This window comes from Vigna umbellata, chromosome 5, assembly GCF_029865625.1.
Source record: "Vigna umbellata cultivar VRB3 chromosome 5, Vumbellata_1.0, whole genome shotgun sequence".
Lineage (NCBI taxonomy): Eukaryota > Viridiplantae > Streptophyta > Magnoliopsida > Fabales > Fabaceae > Vigna > Vigna umbellata.
In genome coordinates this window covers 4453074-4475234 of record NC_142169.1, presented here as the reverse complement: position 1 = coordinate 4475234, position 22161 = coordinate 4453074, and the positions used below count along the sequence as shown (strand labels likewise).

Genomic DNA, 22161 nt, shown 5'->3' with positions numbered 1-22161 from the left:
AGATAGAAGTAGAGTTTTCCTTTTATCTGCATGGAGTGAGACTAGTGTCAATAACATATTATAAGACAACTACAGCAGAGTTGTAAAGCTTGAAAAGAAATTGACGAAAATGACCACAAAACTTATTTAACAATGAAAACAGGGATTATTTGAAAGCAAAAATCTCTTACTATGATGAAATAACGTATTATACTAACCAAGATTTAGGATTCTCAAAAATAAAACAGCGTAAGTACATTTTTTATGTTTTGCTCAGCACCTTGGTTTGTTAATGAGTTTGAGGATGATAAAAGGAACTCATGGTTAAAGTAATAGCTTGGACCTTGAAGAAATGTAGCCAAAATGAACCGATGAAAACTTGGTCCCAATCAGAAATTATAATCTTGGAAAAACAATGAATCTTGACTGTGTGAATGCTGAAAGACTCAACACAATTTTACTTGTAAAATCAACCTTCAGCAGAATAACATGACCATATTTCGACAATCTATTGTTGATAACAATGATGGTAGAATAGCCATGTGATGAGGGCATCAATCTCCAATATGAATGGTTCAAGAAAATTAGGAACAGGGAAAGTGGTCATAACATTTTTAAGAAGTAAGAAAGTTGTAGTAGCATCAGTAGTCCACAAAAAATAATCATTTTTCAACAGATCAGTCAAGGGAGCAACTATATAAGCATAATGTTTAACCATATAAGAATAATGTCTAACAGGTATATGGTCATCTTTTATCATATATAGGCAGCACATACGGTCACTTTTTCCAACCAAGTTATATTTTACAGTATCCAGGGCCAAACAAATCTTATGTTACAGGGATTCATGTCATACCAAAGTAAAGTCAAAGGTATTCCTGAATCAATTCATATCATACAGTATATTCAGTTTATGGAGCATTCTTATGCATATCTAGAACTCAATAATTATCTTCCCAGTTGCATGGCCATCAATACTCTTGGCCCAAGCATCTTCAGCCTTAGTTAAAGGATATTTGGAATCTAAAACGGTTTTAAGCTTTCCTTCCTTGACTAAATCGATGAGATATTGAAGGTCCTCACGCTTGGGTAACAAAAACAAAGGCACAAGTTGCTTTTTGGAGAAGGTAAGTTTCTTCAGAGCAAATGTCAACATTGAAGCAGAGCTTGGAGTTATGTCTACAACCTTTCCATTCAAGGTCAAGTTAGGCTCAAAGGTGGACCAAGGAAATCCCACTGCACAGTGTATCACAGCATCATATTTCTTACCAGAGGGACTCTTCAAAGCAGCACCGTCTGGGGTCTTATAGTCAATTACCTCATCAGCCCCTAAGCTTTTGACCAATTCAATGTTGCGAGCACCACATGTTGCTGTCACATGAGTGTTTCCTAGCTTTGCCAGTTGGATGGCATAGTGACCTACACCACCTGATGCAGCAGTGATCAAAACGTTTTTCCGTTCACCGCTCCCATCAAGTTTGATCCCTATGGTTTTGGTGATTGCCTGGAGAGCTGTCAAACCTGCTACAGGTAAGCCAGCAGATTCTGATGCTGAGGCTTCTGATGGTCTTGACGCAGTGATGCTTTCCTTAGCAACAGCAAACTCAGCCAGTCCTCCACCACTCTAGCATGATAAACTTTCATGACTTATAAAACATGTCTTTTCTTTGACGAAGCTGCTTGATAACTGCTAAATTCTATCATGCGTTATCAAAATGCAGGAATCATATACCTTAATTAAAAAATGTATGTGTTTTTGTCTCCTGATTATAATTTAATAGATATAAATTGAAATAACTTCTGCAAAAATGTATGTGTTTGTCACAAAAATGCCAGAATTCTACTTGCACGTTATGATGATATATAAATTTTGACAAACACCTCCATCAAGTTCTTGTATTGATGTATGAAGATATTTATATATACAATTAATCAGTTTTTAATTTGAGTAGAGATGCTGTAAAAGGAGGATTTAGTAATATATCATCATAAATTAGAAGATCTAAAATTTCATGGGATATAGCTTTTTAAATTCTTCAAAGCTGCTAGAAGAAATTGACACTAGTAGTATTCTTTTGAAGTTGACCAGGGCTACAATATAATAATGATTGTGATAACTTACAAATGGGCTGACAAGGGCTACAACTTTGTCTCCAGGTTTGAACTTTCGTACACTCTTACCAACCTCTATAACCTCTCCTGCTATATCAGTACCTACATAATGCAGTATCTTCAATATAATAATTGCATAAGGAGATGGAATACATGAGATAAAGTAAAAATGTAAATGATTTCGTAAGCTCAAGCTGTAAAACATGATTGGAAGACTGAAATATCATGTTCAATGTGTAATGTGTAATTAAAGAAAATCAGCTTCATTGTTGTGCTATTGATTCCACATCTTTAGTTGAACAGTAATCACAAAATGATAGCTTCTAAGTTTATATAGAAAATAAAGCTTGCTAGTATCGCACAGGTAAATGTTTCAATATAGTTGTCAATGTTATACATTGCAAAAAGTAAAAACGGACTGAGATTGAGAAAAAAGAATTGACATGTAATGATAGACAGTATTTGAAGAGAATATAATATTATCACATACAGTTTCCTCATATAAAATGAGAAAGATATTAATCAAAATCTTGTCAACGATAGGTGGTAGAAAGTATAACTGTAAGGACTTGCCTTAGATTTCTTTAAGTGAGATTGTTAACTCAAATACTAAAATGTACGATAAAGATAAACACCTAAACAAGAAAGACAAAAAAGGAAAGGTACCAGGTATATATGGGAACTTGCAGGGCAAAAGTGGCCACAACATGCCTTTCTGTACTTTCCAATCAAATGGATTTAGACTAGCTGCTTCCAACTTAATCAAAACCTCATCTTTACTGGGAGTGGGCAAGGGAACTTCAACATGCTGTAATAAGTATAAAAAGTTATGAACAGCATTCTTAATCTGGTAATACTTTTCTTTGCCATTGGTGCTTTCTATGAACATAAATTCAAATATAATGCACTTCCTACATCAGATTGAACATTTTATCAGGTAACAAATTAAGCACACACAGATGAAGTCCTTAAATGCAAATCAAAGATAAATCCACTGGGAAAGAATCTCAGGGCCGTGGGGTAAGGTAAATATGCCACTGGATAGTTATCTAATTTGGTACTTGATATCATGTCAAAAGTGTTTTCTCATCCTAAATAAAAGATGGGAGTTTACTGGAGAAAGGAAAAGGGTAGAAGTCTCTTTTCTTCCAAATAAGCCACCATTAGCATACTGATCAATTAGTAGACAAAGAAGATAGCATGCTTGTCCAAGGAACATCATATACAATCCAGTAAATTTTGATAACCAAGTAGGTAATCTCAGGACAAACAATATTGTAGACGAAATCAGATTTTGGTCAGGAGAATACGCTCTTATTAGATTTAATTGGACTCCATGCGTCATAGTTTGGTCCATAACTATGAAATTGTTCTCCCTCTCACACACATCTACTGTGCTGTCTTTACAAGAATTATTACTATTTGACTGTCAAATAATTCACCCAAGTGCTCGGAGAGACAAGCTCGGTACAAACGGCAAAATATATATCTCAAAAACCGGGAAATGGTCAACGATTCTTTTCCTCCTAGTTCCACAAGGAGTTAAACAAAATCTTGGATCGCATAGCATTGGCCAAGTTTTAAATTGCAGTAGCAGAGAGCTCGAAAACCGTAAGGTAGTTATTCAAAATCATAGCAGGTATAAAATGGAAGGTTTCCATAGCTAGAGAGCTTGAGCAATGAGAGAAAAACTCATGGAAGCATATTGAAATTGATAGAGAATCATATACACCGATGCTCTAATTACAAGGAGCTTGCTTAATAACAAACCAAACCAAGTAACAAAATTCTCTGTTAACTAACTGCTATTAACACCACTTACATCCTGTAACAATAGAGGCAGAAATCACAATCACAAACCCTTTAATCAAAACCTTGAGGATTAGTAATTTTAACCAACCCCGAATATCAAAGAAACGAGTAAATTACTAATACTCTATGAGTTTTCATCAAATTTACCCTGACATCCCTCTCATTTCCATCACTATGTTAATCCCTAGATTGATATATAACACTAACACCCCATGTCACCCAAAAAAAGCACATTACAGTGTAGTGGTTGCCTTAAACCTGCAATCTGTAATATCAAGAAACATCAATGTCAATGGTTTGGTGAGTATAATTTGCTCAAGAGATAGTGCAACACCGAGTTTAAAACAGAAAAGAAGTGTTGAAGCATTGCGACACTTTTTGGACTAATAAGCAATCAATACAATATTCAAAGCAAGTCAATGAAACAACATGCCCTTCGGAGAGAGAGAATTGAAAGACAACCCTTAAGGCAGAGGGTCCTCCGCCGTAGCTTTTGTACTGAACCGCATGCATGAGCTTTCCCATATCCCCAGCTGAGAAGAAAGGTGTGGAGTGTGAAGCAGAAAGGAAGCAGGGAGTAGGAGAAAGGCAGAGAAACATGCCAAAGGGTAACGCGTGGATAGGAAAAAGACAAGTGGTGGCATCGCATCCATCAACGTTTTTTGCCTTGTCGCATAGGTTTTGCCGCATTAAGAACATTGCATTGTAATTTAGTATTTGCCAAATGGTTAAATATGTTTTTTTTTTTCCACTATTGATTAAAATTGTTTTTTTTCTTTAAAATATATAATAAATTTGTTCTTATATTATATAAAGGAATTTAATATATATTAAGTAGCTATCACTCTCCTCTCATTTCCAACTCTCTTTATTGTAACTCTTAACTTGAATCCGACCTTGACTTCACCTCTCTCCTCACTTTTCGCTTTCACTTCTTCACTTTGTTCATCCACATGGTTCGAGAAACCCACTTCCCACCTCGTCATCGAGGGGGCCAAACCCACTTTCAAAAATGGGTTTGGAAAAAACCCAAAAGAGAAATTGGAAAATATGACAAGGAGAGCATCAAATTGATGCGTTGCAGGACCTATGGGAGAGGATTGAGGGTGATAGTGTGAGGGGACAGTAAGAATGGGATTTTGAAGTTGCAAAGAAGGGTTGACGACATTGATGAATTTGAAGGACAAACTTAGGGCCTATACCACCTCCATCCTCACCCTTGAATAGAGGACCTAAGAATTCCCCATCACAGCGAAGAGAAGGGAGAGAGAGATGTAAGGAGAAGAGGAGACTCTAATGTCGTTAACTTTGGAGAACATTTTACATTCCTTATAAAGTGTAACATTAACGCTGGTACATATACTTTGAAACAGAGTCCAAATATAATTTATAGATAAAAAAAACATATTTAATTCAACTTCCAAATCCTATGAAGACCTTATGTCTAGCCAAGCCAAGTGTCTCTCTTCTCCTATGCTATTTGTAAAAACTTGGAAAATTAAAAACAACAACTTAAAAGATTTATTTCATTTAAGAGATAATCCAAGAGATAAAATAGTTCATTATGTTAAGATATATGTTAATATATTTTGTTATTGTATTTTAGGTAAACATATATTTAGTTTATAATTAGTTTCTTAAATATTTGTAAAAGAATATTTTCTTTTATTGATTTCATTTATTGACTTAGAATAAATACAATAATCTTAAGAATTAATTAGGTAACAACAAAATATAAGACATATATTTAGAAAATTAATTATAAACTAAATATATGTTTATTTAAAATACAATATCAAAATATATTTACATATATCTTAACATGTTGATCATTTAATTTAAAAATATTTATTTTATTTAAGAGATTTTCCAACAGATAAATTGGTTTATTAATTATTTAATTTAAAAAATTAATTTCATTTAAAAAGATTTTGTAAAAGATTTGGTGACAAGTTGGGGTGGTGGTGGAGCATTTAAATCAAAGCATGCAATAGTATAATGGAAACGTGAGCGATATTTGAAGGTAAGGAGGAAAATGAGAGTGAAAGTTGAAGAAGTTTAATTGAAACTAGAGTATCTAGGGAATGGAATGGAAGCTAACCATTTAATTTGATTTTTATGTGTTGTGATGATTGCTTGATTCAATAATATATTATGCTTGTAATGCGTTAAGATGAGTAGAATTGTTTGTAGCTTGGTTGAACCGATTGGTTGATGTTGTAAGGAAAAATAGCTATTTAATTTGATTGTTATGTGTTGTGATGATTGTTTGATTTAATGATATACTATGCTTATCATAAGGTAAGACAAGTAGAATTGCTAGTAATTTTGTTGAATTGATTGGTTGATATCGTAAGTGAAGTTAACTAGTTTTTTCATTGTTGCGTATGTGATTTGTGTTGAGGTTCTTTCATATGATAAAATGCAAGTGCGATTGGTATATTTTGTGATAAACTGTGATGTGTTATTGTGAACACCCAATTTCGTCCGGATTGACTAATAGGTTTATTTTATTTTATGTTATTTTCTTTCATTTTTCATTTTTAATATATACTTTATTTTTACCTTCTTATTTATTTGTTATTTTACTTTATGTTATTTTCTTACATTTTTATTTTTAATTTATATTTTATTTTTACCTTTATTTATTTTATTATTATCATGTATATATATATATATATATATATATATATATATATATATATATATATATATATATATATATTAGTTATTTCATTTTATTTGTAAGAAAACGAAAAAAAAAGGAAAAAAGAAAAGGAAAAGAGAAAACCCGAGGTCAACCTGTAACATAAAACAGCAGTAAGCAGTGTTCAGGCAAAAAGCAATGCTCGAAATGTTCATTTACAATGGCAGCAACAAAAGGCAGAGACTCTTCTTCCTATAATTCCCTACTTACGACTGCAAGTATACATAAAAGAGAATGATTTTTTTTGAAAGCAAGCTTCTGCCAACTGATAGCCGATACAGTGAACATCAAATAAAGAAAAAAACAAAAGGGAAATCCCATGCCAGAAGATATTCCAGAGCTCGCAGATGCAGGACAGAGAGGAGTTCGGGGTTGGTTTTTGAAAAGGTTTTTCATCACGGTCATAAAAGGGGAATCACATTGGAGACGGGAGGGGATCACGAATTGGAGAGGGACCTCACCATTAGAGACAACATCAGATATTTACCTTCATCGCCTATCACCGTTACTGAGTAGTCAAGAGAAGACCTCACGGTCATCCGAACCGATTTTCTGCCTTCAACCTTCTTACGCTTGGAAGAGGGTGAGACGACCGTAAAGGAAGATCACTCGAAGAGGGCAGTGGGAGCTAGAACCAAAAGGACGATTTTCGTTTAAAGCCGCGAAGGTGAGTTTCCCTGTCTAAGCTCTTGGCCTTGTCTTATAAGAATGCATGCCCTCTGTCTAGATATGAATGAATGATGTTGGGTATGAATGAATGATGTTGTCTGGATATGTATGAAGGACGTTTGATCGGTACATAGTCATTTGCCTCTTTTGTGAATTCATCTGTTAATCAAAACTGCACCAGTTTCAATAAGTTTCATCAGTTATAAGTAACAGTAGAATATAGGTGTTTTCCCCAACACAAACACTTCCCGTATCCATTTACTTACACCCAGAAAGCATCAAAGCAGTAAACCAAGTAAACAGAAACATCCAAGTAAGAAAACAGAGAATAAATAAACCAAATCCCAAACCAACTAGCAAATAAAAAAGATGGAAAAGAGAGGGAGAAGTGTGACATCCGGCGAGAACAATGGTGGATAGCTTCGTCGACGGTAGGGTTTTGCTCGTGGCCTGAGAGTCGGTGCTCGGAGTTAGGCAACTGGCGGCAACCTTGGCCGTGATTTGCGGTGCTGGATGTTCGACGGAGAAGGGAGAGAACTCGTACTCAAGCGGAGGCCGGTGTCGGACCCGAGGAGTTCTTCCTCTAGCGCACGGAAATGGAGGCAAGGGAGAAGACTGGACGCCGCGGCTGGTGGTGCTTGGGGTCGCCGGCGACTTCATGGACTAGGCGGAGGGCCTCTTCGCGGTGGTCGGCTTGGCGGAAGCGGCCGCACGCGCGCAAGAAGAAAGGAAAAAGCGGATCCGAGGCTGTGGCCAGCGGCGACCCTAGTGGCGCCTAGCATCGCCGTCGGCGCGGCGACCGGTAGAGGCCGTCCCCCCTTTGCGGTGGCCGTGTGGGCAGAGACGAAGACCTGGTCGTTGAACGGTGGAAGTAAACTCTTTTGGGTTTTTCTTGTTCAGAGAGAAAGAAGACCTGGGATTCACTTGAATGAAATGGTAAATGTGAAGGATTGCAGAACCCCTAAGGGTTTACTGAGCTGAGGGACGAAAAGGCCTGGGCCTTCTAACCTTCACTTAAAAATATTCGTATGTATATAATAAAAAAGCATTTCTCTCCCTCGCGCACCCCCCCATTTCTCACCCGCACACCCTCTATCCATTCCCTTGGTCTGGGCTCATGCCCATTCTGTCCCTAAAAAAAAAAATAACAAAAATGGATTTCTCCCCTGCGCTCTCTTACTCTTATTTTCGCACTCCTCTCCGCCTGGGCTTTGGCCCAGTTCGATTTTTTGAAGCACCCCTATTTCTTACTTAGCACCTCCACACCCCTTTTCTCTTTTATTTTATTTACTTTTATTTTATTTTATTTTATCCTTTTACTTTCTACTTTATTATCATTATTCATTTATTCATCCTTTTATTTTATTTTATTTTCTTTATTTTATTTTTACTTTTATTTTTATTTATTTTTATTTTCGTTTTTATTTTTATGTTTATTTTTGTTTATTTTATTTTTTTATTTTATTTTCTTTTCTTTCTATTTTGATTCCATTTTAAATGCAATTTTTTATAAGAAATGATAAAAAATACGTTTAAAGGTTTAAGCACACGTGTGACCGCTTGCGTCGTCCTTGTGCTAAAAATCTTTTCTTCTTTCTTATAAAAATTATAAAAAAATACATTTAAAGGTTTAAGCACACGTGTGACCGCTCGCGTCGTCCTTGTGCTAAAAACCTTTTCTTCTTTCTTATAAAAATTATAAAAAAATACGTTTAAAGGTTTAAGCACACGTGTGACCGCTCGCGTCGTCCTTGTGCTAAAAAAACCTTTTCTTCTTCCTTATAAAATTACCAAAAAATACGTTTTAAAGTTTAAGCACACGTGTGACCGCTCGCGTCGTCCTTGTGCTAAAACCTTTTCTTCTTTCTTATAAAAATTACAAAAAATACGTTTGAAGGTTTAAGCACACGTGTGACCGCTCGCGTCGTCCTTGTGCTAAAAAAACCTTTTCTTCTTCCTTATAAAATTACCAAAAAATACGTTTTAAAGGTTAAGCACACGTGTGACCGCTCGCGTCGTCCTTGTGCTAAAACCTTTTCTTCTTTCTTAAATAAAATTGCAAAAAATATTTTAAAGGTTCAGCACACGTGTGATCGCACGCATCGTCCTTGTGCTAAATACCTTTTCCGTTTATTTCATGAAAATATCAAAAAAATATAAAATTTTCAAAAAAAAACTAAAAACATCAACAATTTCTACCCAGAACTACGTGATCCTTGATTCTCCATCAAAAGTGGAGATACGTAGGAGCAAGGTTAGCCCTTGTCAGGTTCACTTCCCAAAAAACTAAAAAATATATTTTGTTTATTTATAATTTTATTTTAGGGGATAGTTAAACATTTTGAAAACCACATCATATTCGTGCATTTAGTTAAAGGTACTGCCTTAAGGCAGGCGTTGTAGGGTGTTAATACCTTCCCTACACGTAACCGACTCCCGAACCTAGAATCTGGTTCTTGTAGACCACGCTTTATCATTTTATGGTTTTTCCGTAGTTTTCCATAATAAACTATGGTGGCGACTCCAAATCTCTTTTCGAAACTCGTTTCTTTTGGATCGTCGTCCCGTCGCGATTCCGGTTGCGACAGATGGCGACTCCGCTGGGGACGTGAAGAGAGTCAAGCCATTTAATTAGATATGCGAATTTGATGTGGTTTTTCTTTATGTTTTCCTTTCCCATTTCTTTATCTATGTTTGATATTTATAATAATTGCATGTGAGTTGTTTTGCTTGTTCTGTGAAAAAAATTGTTGTATGTTGAACCCTAGGGTAGAAAACATGTTTATATCTGCCTGGGAATTTTTCTGGTTGTTTTGCAGGTGAGGGTTTGGGTATGCATTGCATTCTCCCTTCACACACACACTTTGTGCATATCATGAGTGGGGCCCTATACCCGGGTCTGAGCGTAACTTAGAATTAGAGGAGTTGATGGAAACCAGTTAGGGCATTCCATTCAAAGGAGTATCAACTTAAGCTAAGGCTAAGAAAGGGAAGTGAAGAAGGATTGTTAAAGACTCTTTCTTAATTTTCTTTATCTAAGTCTTAGTAGGATTATCTTTAATATGTTTATATGTGTTTTGTAGGGTCTAATAAAGCTAGGAGATCATGGATCAACTAGCCAAGAAACTTGATAAATCAAGAAGCAAGGAAACATCAAGAATGAAGAAGCAAGCCAAATCATCACTTAGAGGAATGTTGGAATCTTCACTTAGATGCATAGTAAGCTGCTTTGGAAGCCCACATGAGTCACATTCCAACCAGCAGCTTGGTTGAAGTTGAAGAAAGCCTAGTGCTCAGCAGATGAGGGTTTGCGCCCAGCGTCAACAAATGCACCAGTTTCCATTCACGTTTCTTCACCAGCTTTTTGTTTGATAGGCCACGTAGCCACTCACGTTTTCTTTCCACTTGCACAGCTGGCCCTTGCATCATAGCTAACGTTAGCTAAATAGGCATGAACCAGGAGCTTTGTTTCTCCTTTAAATAGCTTGCTCCATTGCTTGTAACCTTTACCTTTGATTTGAATGAAGAATAGTTTTCTGTTGATGCTGTCCAGAACTTTCTTCTTATTGAAGGTCACCGAGAGAGAGCTTGAGTGTTTCCTCTAGCCTCTCTCCCTAGCTAGGCTTCCATTCCTAGCATTCCTCTGCACATTCCGTAACATATTTCAGCACCTAAACCACTTCCCTCATTCCATTTTCTCCATCACTGATTCATCTGTTTTCTTCACCGCATCACTGTTTGATTCAATCTTCCTTTGCCTCAACCTTATCTTCATAACTGAATCATCCATTCTCCTTCAATCCAGTCACCGAACACTGTTGAAGAGTGGGTTCCAGAGTTTAAGCTTCCTCTGGTCATAGTCATCATATTTCATCTTCTTCCGCTGCAACAAAATGATGTTCATCCTCCTTTCCAGTTCAGATTCCAGAAGCTCCTAGAAGAAGTTCCGTTGATTCCATCTTGCACCAGAATCAGCTGGATCCTTCTTCCATCAGGAGTTGTGTAGCGGTGTCATTCTGGGATGTACTTCCTGTCTGGCTATCGTGAGAACTCCAGCTAGAGTCTGTTCTCTTCATTTGTGTCTCTACATCTAGTTGATTACTCTGACTGTTGTGGAGAAGCAATGAAAAGGGCCATAGCTCTAGTGACCATCGACCTTTAGGTTCAGAGAGCCATCCTTGTGAGGTTGCATGTACTTGACTTTCAATCTGAAGCGCTGAACCTTTATTAGGGCACAAAGGGAGAAATGTGCATTCTTGTAACCCTCACTCTGTTTGTTCTTTTTTTGGAAATAATGACTTTGCATTCTCATACCATGCATACATTTTTGTTAGTCATGTTGTTTTACTTCACTATATTTTCATGCATCATGTTCATTCGTCATTTGGTAACATGCTGGTTTTAGGGGGAAATCACAGGCATTCGCTTGATCTCGTACAAGATGGAAGTTGATGCAAGATCTGGTGCTACACAACAGACCGACTCTGTCGTGTTAAGAAAAAAATCTCGCCTGAGGACTCATAGTGGGAACTTGACAGGGTTGATAGACTTAGGCAAAAGGTTAAAGACCATAAAGAGAGAAAACTTCAAGAAGAAGTATGGGAATCTGTTGGATTTAATGGAGGTAGAAGTACAGTTGCCTGCTATCACAGCCCTGGCACAGTATTATGACTCTCCGCTAAGATGCTTCACCTTTCAAGATTTTCAGCTGGCGCCAACTATAGAGGAGTTTGAGCACATCCTGGGATTGCCGCTAGAGGGTACCACTCCGTATCAACACTTGGAGCATCACGCCTCCATCCCTACCATCGCCGCCATAATGAAGGTACATCCCGAGGAACTTGAAGACAGGTTGGTGACTAGGAATCAAGTGCGCGGACTGACGCAAGGATATTTGGAACAGTACTTGCACCATCTAGCTGATGGGGAAGAGTGGGAGACTTTTATGGACGTGTTAGCCCTTACCGTGTATGGCGTCATGTTGTTTCCCAAAGTAGAGGACTTTGTGGATTATGCCGCGATAGATGTCTTCGTGGCAAGAAAGACAAGATCAGAAAACCCTGTGATAGCAGTCCTCGCAGATGTTTATGGGACCTTGAGTTTTTGCCATGAAAGAAAGGGGAAGAAAATTCTTTGTTGTTTGTCGGCACTGTATGAGTGGATGACTGCGCGCGTATGTAAGGGGGCGGTTAGTGTCAGGTGTCTATCGGGAGATCCTTCACACCAAGGGCCCAAGGACAAAGGAGGAAACGAGTGGGCCCAATTCTTTGCTGGCTTGAATGGTGGAAAAGTAAAATGACGTCTTCCTTGGCTTGGGATTAAGCCCTCCATCCATCATTGTGGCAACTTTCCCAATGTACCCCTCATAGGTACCCGATATTGCATCAATTATAACCCTGTCTTGGTTCAAAGGCAATTCGGAAATCCCATGAAAGGGGCACCTTCACCGGACTACCTTACAACATTGTTCGTCTATTATGAGGATGGGCACCTCACCGAAACGTTGAGGAAAGTTAGAAGTGCTTGGGAAAACGTTATGCGAGCTGAAAAGGATTTAAGGTTGGGAGTGGTGGACGGCAAAGTTAGTTATCATACCTGGATCCTGGAAAGGGTAAAGGAAGTCAAACTTCCTTTCAAGCCAATCAGCGATCAGCCGGTTAATGAAGGGTCCTCCCAAGACCTAGAGAGCGGAGAGGTGAAGGGGTTGAAAATAGAGATGGAAAAACTGAGGGAGAAGAATGCTAGGTTGAGAAAGGAATTACAAGTTGTGCGCAACGATTTCGTCGATATGAGGAATGATAAAGAAGAAAAAGCACAGGCCTATGAAGAAATTGTCAGAAGTCAGAAAGCCGAAAGAGATTATACATTCTGACTGAAACAAGATCTTGCAGCTGCAAGCAAGGAGCTCGCCATGAGAGTGAAGGAGAAGAATGCGGCGTTAGAAGAGGGAAAACAGTGGAAGCACCTCTACGAAGAAGCCAAAAGAGATAAGCGAGAGGCCCTGAAAAGACTAAGAGAAGCGCAGGTTCAGGTAGAAAAAGCGGGGCACGAGATGAAAGAAATGGCCGTGTCTTTTGAGTCAGAAATGAGCCAGGAGCGTTGGAAGCTAGCAGAAGCAGAAGAAGAGCATCGAACCATGATAAAACAAATGGAGGAGTACATTGAGGAGCAAGAGGAAAGGTGGAGGTCGACGGAGTTCGAAGAAAGGCATCAGGCTTTGGTAAAGCGAATGGAGGATCACATCGCCGAGCAGGAAGTGGTTGTGAGACATTGGAAGGAAAGTTTCTCCCAATTGGCAGCCTTGGCAAACGAAGCAATTGAAGACATCCCCAAGATGGTGTTGGACGCCGAAGTGAGTATTCATTTTTATAGCCCGCCGGAAGAGATAAAACTTTTTATTAATCATTGTAAATGGTTGGTAGGCGAGATGAAATCCTTTATCGCTCGAGCTCGAGCGTGATGTATTTTGAGATCCTTGTGTCTCGTTTTCTTTATGCGATGTATTGAACTGAGTATTTTAATGAAAGATATGGAAGGTTTGTCTGGTATCAACTTGTATTGATTTCCATCAGTAATGTCATCGTGATCTTGTGATTTCCACCTGTTACCAACATGCATCATGTTTTCTTTATTTCGTTCTCATCTAATTTAAAGTTAATCAAATAATAAAACAGTACAAGTGAGGAAAACAACGGCCAATTTTCCGCGACATCCCTACAGGACTCGAGCCAATTCAAGGATCATGGAAAGCTGGGAGGAGTCGCAAGAATCCATCAAAGCCGAAGTTAGCCAGTTGAAAGACCAGGTTGGCCAGATCTTGGCTGCCCTTGAATCCTTGAAGACTACTGCAGAGTCTTCGTCCGCACAGATCGGAGGAAATGCCCATTTTTATCCCCCGTTGTTGAACACCGCCAGCCAATCGATACCTTTCCCGCCATATGGGTTACCCCCAGGTTACACTCCTCCCGTAGGAGAATACTTAGAAACAGAGCATGCATCTTTCTCCTTTCCCACAACTGTCAATGTACCGCCAATCGGCACTCAGGGGCCCGTCTCCGTGTCAGCTCCCATGGTGAGTGCACAGGGGAACGAAACAAACACAATTGAAGGGACACGAGTAACTACAATGCCGTACGTGGTCGCTAATCATGAATCTTCAGTTAGGGCCGCATCGCAAACCGCAGTGCATGGGAGAATCAGTGACCTTGAAGGAGCTAAAGGCAGGCTGGAGATTCTTGAGGAAAGATTGAGGGCCATTGAAGGGGTGGAAAGCTACGGCTTTGGAGATGTTGCAAGACTAAGCTTGGCCCCTGGTGTGAAAATACCGCATAAGTTCAAGGCGCCGGAGTTTGAGAAGTACAAGGGTAGTACATGCCCTAAAAGCCATCTGACCATGTATTGTAGAAAGATGGCTGCGTACGCCTATGATGACCCGCTACTCATCCACGTTTTCCAAGACAGTTTGGCTGGGGTGTCGTTAAACTGGTATACCCATTTAGAGCCCTCTAGAATTCGTTGTTGGGCGGATCTAGCTGACGCTTTTGTGAAACAATACGTATACAACACGCATGTTGCACCGGACCGTCTGCAGTTGCAAAATATGGGGAAGAGAGACAATGAAACTTTCAAGGAATATGCCCAACGGTGGAGAGAATTGGCCGCGCAAGTTGAGCCACCTTTAGTTGATAGAGAGATGGTGGCAATGTTTGTAAATACTCTTCAGCCGCCGTTTTATGAACATATGGTGGGGAACGTGTCTGTCAATTTCGCGGATGTCATCATAATTGGCGAAAGGATAGAAATTGGGCTGAAAAACGGGAAAATTGTGTATGGCCCGCCCGCAGCTACAAACTACAAAAAACCCGGTTTCAATCCGGGAAAGAAGAAGGAAGGGGAGGTGCATGCAGCCTCGATAATGCCTGCGTGGAGAGGTCAGGCTCCCACTCATAGTTATCGACCATACTTAGGCCAACCCCCCTATGCAGCTAACGCCTCGTTCGATCATCAAACTAGGCCACAACAACAACAAGGGTATTATCAACCACCGCGAGTCCCAACTGAAGCGTGGAGGGCCGGGGCAAACGCGGGTCCAAATATCAATGCGGGTCAAAACACCAACCCGAGAAAGAATCAATTTGTTAATTTCACCCCCATCCCTATGACTTACACGGAGTTGTTGCCTCAACTTGTAAAAAAGGGTTTGGTTGCCATTTGCCCGATGAAGCCTGTACAACCTCCATACCCAAGGGGTTATGATGCAGATGCCAAATGTAGTTACCATGGAGGAGGCATTGGTCACTCAACCGAGCGGTGTGTGGCTTTCAAGTATAAGATACAGGCTCTAATCGACTCTGGTTGGCTAAAGTTTCAAGAAGATAAGCCTAGCATCGAGGATAACCCATTGTCCGGGCATGGGAGTACCTCGACGAACGCCATCGAGGCCGAAAAACAGGAGTTGATAAGGGATGTGAGTGAAATCCGGAGTTCTAGGAGGTTTATTTTCGAGGCGTTGTTAAAAGTGGGCCTAGTGAAAGGTGATTATGATATGGGTACATCATGTGCACTTCATCCAGATGCTGAGCACTCTATTGAAGAGTGTGTTGAATTAGAAGATATTCTGCAAGACCTGCTTGACAGAAGTTTGATGCAAGTATGCCGCGAGGATAAAGAGGAAGAAGTGTTTGCACAAACTGGTGGGGAATCTGATGTAACTCTACCGGAACCGCTGGTGATACGTTTCATAGAACCACTCCTGCACCGATGACTGAAGAAAAACCGTCTGTGGTTATCTGTGTCCCATCCCCCTTTCCTTACAAAAATGAGAAAGCTGTCCCTTGGAGATATGGGGCATTTGCGTTAGGAGAAGGAAAGGGTGCTGACCCGGCCATTGAAAACATATCAGGCATCGGGGGATGACGAGAAGTGGTCGAATCTTTACACCACCAGAGCTGACAAGAGAGGGAGCCAACAATAAGGAAGCAACAATGACCGCAAAAGCTAAGGAGTTCTTGAAAGGGAAGGGTGTACAAGAAAAAGAGACCCCTGACGAAGGAGAGAAGAGAGAGGTATCCGAAGAAGAGGCTTGCGAGTTTTTAAAGTTCATACAACAGAGCGAGTACAAGGTGGTGGAACAGCTAAACCGCATGCCTGCCCGGATCTCCTTGCTAGAACTGCTCATGCATTCTGCATCTCACAGGAAGTTGTTAATGAAGATACTTAGTGAGGCCCATGTGGAGCAAGGTATTTCTCTGAACAAGTTTGAGGGCATTGTTGGCAATATCGTTGCTAATAATTACCTCACCTTTACCGATGAGGAGATACCTATTGAAGGCAGAGGGCATAACAAGGCTCTTCATGTCTCTGTGAAATGCCTGGATCACGTCATAGCGCGTGTCTTGGTGGACAATGGCTCCTCTTTGAACGTCATGCCAAAGTCAACATTGGAGAAGCTACCCTGTGACGGAATGCATATGAGGCCAAGCTCAATGATTGTGAGGGCGTTTGACGGTAGCAAGAGGGAAGTCATGGGCGAAATAGAGTTGCCGGTCCAGATTGGCCCATGTGTGTTTCAAATAACCTTCCAGGTCATGGATATCCTCCCAGCCTATAGTTGTTTATTGGGTCGCCCGTGGATCCATTCGGGGAGTTGTACCTTCCACACTGCACCAGAAATGAAATATGTCATGGGAGATAAGCTAGTGATAGTTTCTGGAGAGGAGGATCTCCTTGTGAGTGGGCCATCCTCTGCCCGTTATATAGAGCAGCCGAGGAAGCTCTCGAGACAGCTTTCCAATCATTGGAGATCGTGGGAAACACCTATGTGGAACCATTTCCAGTAAACCCATATCTGTCATGTGCCTCTATCATGGCGGCCAAGGTCATGCTGAAAGAAGGCTATAAGTACGGGAGCGGTTTAGGCAAGCACGGACAGGGGCGGACATCCCATTGGAGGTGGTCGAGAACAAAAGCAGGTATGGCCTAGGGTACAAGCCCAGCAAGGGGGATAAGAAGAGGCTGATCGAGGAAAGGAGGGAGCGTAGTCTGGCTCGGATAGAACGACGGGAACCAAGGACGAGGAAGATTCACATTTGTGATATCAAGGAGAGTTTTCGCAGCGCTGGATGGGTGAACACTAGCCTTATAGCGGTCTTGGAAGAGGAAGATGGATCTGAAAGCTCGAACTTCGTGTGGGCTTGCTCACCAGATGCGCGGCTCAGCAATTGGAAGACTGTGGATTTACCTGTGATGTTTAATTCGAACGAAATGTAATATATTAATTGATCCTATCGCTTTACCCGGGGCTTTAGGATTCATGACTTACGGGTTGACGCTTTTATTTTGCTTTCAGTGTGATATTTGAATCGTGTTTATCCTCATTTAGCCTCCTCCATCGTTTTTTTTTATTCTTTTTTTCAAAAACTTAAATAATGCAGATATGACAATGAATATTTTGAAAATAACAATGTCGATATCCCTAATCTGGAGCACCCTGTCGATGATACGGAAGATGATTATGAAGATGGTTCGGAACCCTCTCCAGAACTAATGAGGTTAGTGGAACAAGAGTCTAAAGAAATAAAACCCTATCAGGAAGATGTCGAAATACTCAACTTGGGTGAGAAAGACGAGATAAAAGAAGTCAAGATCGGCACAACCATGAAAGAGGAAATAAGAGAAAGGTTGCGTGTCCTATTGAAGGAATTTAAGGACGTGTTTGCTTGGTCGTACAATGATATGCCCGGTTTGGATACCGATATCGTGCAGCATAAACTCCCTCTTAAGCCGGAATGCCTCCCGGTCAAACAGAAACTAAGGAGAATGAAGCCTGAGATGTCTTTGAAAATCAAGGAAGAGGTGCAGAAACAATTTGATGCAGGATTTTTGGCTGTGGCGAAATACCCGCAATGGGTGGCGAATATCGTACCAGTACCCAAGAAAGATGGTAAAGTTCGAATGTGCGTTGACTACCGTGATTTGAATCGTGCAAGTCCAAAAGACAATTTCCCACTACCGCACATCGACACTCTAGTCGATAATACAGCCAAGTTTTCGCTATTTTCATTCATGGATGGTTTCTCAGGATATAATCAGATCAAAATGGCGCCAGAAGATATGGAAAAGACAACCTTTATCACGCTGTGGGGAACTTTTTGTTATAAGGTGATGTCCTTTGGGCTCAAGAATGCCGGGGCAACATATCAAAGGGCGATGGTGGCACTTTTTCATGACATGATGCACAAGGAAATCGAAGTTTACGTGGATGACATGATTGCAAAGTCTGAATCGGAAGAAGAGCACGTTCTCAACTTGAAGAAATTATTTGAGAGATTGAGAAAGTATAAACTCAGGTTAAACCCCGCCAAATGCACGTTTGGAGTGAAATCTGGGAAATTGTTGGGTTTTGTGGTTAGCCAAAAGGGGATAGAAGTGGATCCTGATAAGGCGCGAGCGATAATAGAAATGCCTGCGCCTAGAACAGAAAAGGAGGTTCGAGGTTTTTTGGGTAGACTGAACTACATTGCTAGATTCATCTCCCAATTAACCGCTACGTGTGAACCAATGTTCAAGTTGTTACGAAAGGATCAAGCTGTGGTTTGGAACGAGGACTGTCAAGCCGCTTTTGAAAAAATCAAACGATACCTGCAAGACCCTCCCGTATTACGTCCACCTGAGCCAGGAAGACCACTTATTTTGTATTTGACTGTGTTGGATAAGTCGATGGGTTGTGTGTTGGGTCAACACGATGAAGCTGGGAAGAAAGAGCACGCCATATACTACTTGAGCAAGAAATTCACAGACTGCGAACAAAGGTATTCGTCGTTAGAACGAACTTGTTGTGCATTGGCGTGGGCTGCTCATCGCTTAAGGCAATACATGTTGAGTCACTCAACCTGGTTGATATCCAAGGTGGACCCTATCAAGTTCATTTTTGAAAAGCCTGCTCTTACTGGAAGGATAGCTCGGTGGCAATGCTATTGTCAGAATATGACATCGTGTATGTTACTCAGAAATCCGTCAAGGGGAGTGCGTTAGCAGAATACCTGGCTCATCAACCCATCAGCGATTATCAGCCAATGCAGCCCGAATTTCCCGATGAAGATATCATGGCTCTATTCGAAGAAGGTAGAAAAAACCGAGACGAAGAAACGTGGGTTATTATTCGACGGAGCCTCGAATGTGATGGGGCATGGCATAGGGGCAGTTCTCATCTCTCCAGAGCATCAGTACCTACCTATGACGGCAAGATTATGCTTTAATTGCACAAATAACATTGCAGAATATGAGGCCTGCGCTATGGGTATTCGGGCGGCAATAGAGTCCAAAGTGAAAATTCTGGATGTATATGGAGATTCAGCCTTAGTCATCCACCAGTTAAAGGGAGAGTGGGAAACTAGGGATTCGAAATTAATTCCTTACCAAGCTTACATCAGGGGATTAATGGAGTATTTCGACGCCATCACATTTAACCACATACCGCGGAAGATAATCAATTAGCAGACGCTTTGGCTACTTTGTCTTCGATGTTTGAAGTTGACCAAGATGCAGAATTACCAATGATTGAAATGAAGTGCCATGCAGAGCCAGCATATTGCCATTTCATCGAGGAGGAGGTAGATGGTAAACCTTGGTATTTTGATATCAAGCACTATCTTAAGACCCGAGAATATCCTGAGAAGGCATCTGAAAACGATAAAAGGTCGTTAAGGAGGTTGGCTGGCAGCTTTATTTTAAATGGGGATATTTTATACAAGAGAAATCATGACATGGTTCTCCTCAGATGCATGGATGCAAAGGAAGCCGAGATGATACTGAAAGAAGTGCACGAAGGTACCTTTGGCACACATATGAATGGGCATTCAATGGCCAGGAAGATCTTGAGAGCTGGTTACTTCTGGTTGACCATGGAAAATGATTGTTGTACACACGTGAGGAAGTGCGAGAAATGTCAAATGTATGCAGACAATATCAATGTGCCGCCCACGACCTTGAACGTGTTGTCTGCACCGTGGCCATTTTCAATGTGGGGAATAGATGTTATCGGAGCTATAGAGCCAAAAGCGTCAAATGGACACCGTTTCATACTAGTCGCGATCGATTACTTCACCAAGTGGGTTGAGGCTGCTTCTTATGCCAACGTGACTAGAAAAGTGGTGACCAAATTCATAAAAAAGGAGTTGATCTGCAGATACGGGTTACCTAACCAGATTATCACTGATAATGCCACCAACCTAAACAACCAGATGATGGCGGAGTTATGTGAGGAGTTCAAAATTCATCATCTCAATTCTTCCCCTTACCGTCCAAAGATGAATGGGGCAGTAGAGGCTGCTAATAAGAATATCAAGAAAATTGTGCAAAAGATGGTAGTCACCTATAAAGATTGGCACGAAATGCTTCCTTTTGCTTTGCATGGATATCGTACATCAGTACGAACGTCAACTGGGGCAACACCTTTCTCGCTTGTGTATGGCATGGAAGCGGTACTTCCATTTGAGGTGGAAATCCCATCTCTACGAGTTTTAATGGAAACCCAATTGGAGGAAGCTGAGTGGGTTCAAACTCGGTTTGACCAGCTCAATCTCATTGAAGAAAAGAGACTAACAGCGGTGTGCCACGGACAATTGTACCAAAGAAGAATGAAAAAGGCTTTCGACAAAAAGGTGCGCCCAAGGGAGTTCCACGAAGGCGAACTGGTGTTAAAGAAGATTTTGCCTATACAAAAGGATCACAGAGGCAAGTGGACCCCAAATTATGAAGGACCATTTGTAGTAAAAAAGGCATTCTCTGGAGGGGCACTAATCCTCACAAGGATGGATGGAGAGGAGTTACCTTTACCGGTTAATTCTGATGCGGTAAAAAAGTTTTACGCATGATGATTCCGCGATAGGGGATGCCACTAAGGGATATTAACACTGTTTTTGAATTATGTTGTATTCTGTGTTACTTCATTCAATAAATACCATACGGTTTTATCCATTATTCAACTTTTACGATTTTTCTTTCGACACGATTCATGTCGCACTGGGTTTTAAAGTAAAGTAAGGAAAAAGAAAGTGATAATAATTAAAGCATCACAGGTATATCCATCGAGCACAAACTCGTTCCTGAGGGATGTCGTAAAAAAAATAAATAATAATAAAAAAGACACATGTTGAATTCGTTGTCAATAAAGTCTGCCGAGGGCATAGTACTTTCGAAAAGCAAAAGCAAACAAAGTTTTGAAAAATGCTAGTGTTGAGTCTTTTCCTGATTCATAGTAACTAGTGTTCTTTTCCTACTGAAGCATCTGCATTCATACTACTTGAACCCCTAGCTTTCTCGTTCCCCTTTAAAATAGCGGATTGTCATGAATATAATACTGGGGCAGTTTTCATCAGGATACGCGTACCCAATGATCCGTCGATCGGGGAGAAAAATAAAAAAAAAAAAAAGAAAAAAAGAAAAAGAAAAATTAAGTTGATTTGTCAATCGCTGCAGAGTTTCACTTCAGGTTTAAGGTTGGGGGAAGTAGGGAAGCAAGCTTCAGAATGACGTGTGGCCATTTTTCTTCACTCAAGTGATAAAAGAAATTTATCCAGTTGCACCCCTTTGAGCCGTAAGTTATAACTGTTTTTCTTCATCACCCTCAACAAGAATCATTAGCATATCGATGTCAATCCAAAGGAACGTCAGGGCATCCAAGTCAAGGAGAAGATTTGTGGAAAAAGATAAATGAAAAAAAGAAAAGTTTCAAAAAGGGTCACAGTAGAGGCAACGAGACGAATGAAGAAAAAAAAACCAAAGAAAAAAAACAACAAAAAAACAACGACAAAAACAAAAAATGAATGGAAAATAAAAGGACGTCCGAAGTTCCAAACTCCTAGAGACAGTTGACTCGACAC

General features: G+C 40.3%; 4 protein-coding genes across 4 annotated transcripts; 3 read left to right on the top strand and 1 right to left on the bottom strand.

Moving 5' to 3' along the window:
- Positions 1-677: 677 nt before the first annotated feature.
- On the bottom strand, positions 678-4617 carry LOC124849236 (chloroplast envelope quinone oxidoreductase homolog). Its single transcript, XM_047327145.2, has 4 exons — positions 4366-4617; positions 2758-2899; positions 2102-2193; positions 678-1603 (listed from the first exon to the last, which is right to left on the bottom strand). Exons 1-4 carry the CDS (start codon positions 4600-4602, stop codon positions 914-916), a joined length of 1161 nt encoding a protein of 386 aa, XP_047183101.1. The 5' UTR covers positions 4603-4617; the 3' UTR covers positions 678-913.
- Positions 4618-14021: 9404 nt separating this feature from the next.
- On the top strand, positions 14022-16043 carry LOC148197557 (uncharacterized). Its single transcript, XM_088115570.1, has one exon. It carries the CDS (start codon positions 14022-14024, stop codon positions 16041-16043), a length of 2022 nt encoding a protein of 673 aa, XP_087971696.1.
- A 148-nt stretch (positions 16044-16191) lies between these two features.
- Positions 16192-19536, top strand: LOC148197556 (uncharacterized). Its single transcript, XM_088115569.1, has 5 exons — positions 16192-16519; positions 16610-17114; positions 17197-17521; positions 17765-19186; positions 19288-19536. The coding sequence occupies exons 1-5, from the start codon at positions 16192-16194 to the stop codon at positions 19534-19536; spliced, it is 2829 nt and encodes a 942-aa protein (XP_087971695.1).
- A 987-nt stretch (positions 19537-20523) lies between these two features.
- LOC148197555 (uncharacterized) lies at positions 20524-21811 on the top strand. Its single transcript, XM_088115568.1, has 2 exons — positions 20524-21013; positions 21771-21811. The coding sequence occupies exons 1-2, from the start codon at positions 20524-20526 to the stop codon at positions 21809-21811; spliced, it is 531 nt and encodes a 176-aa protein (XP_087971694.1).
- Positions 21812-22161: the final 350 nt, after the last annotated feature.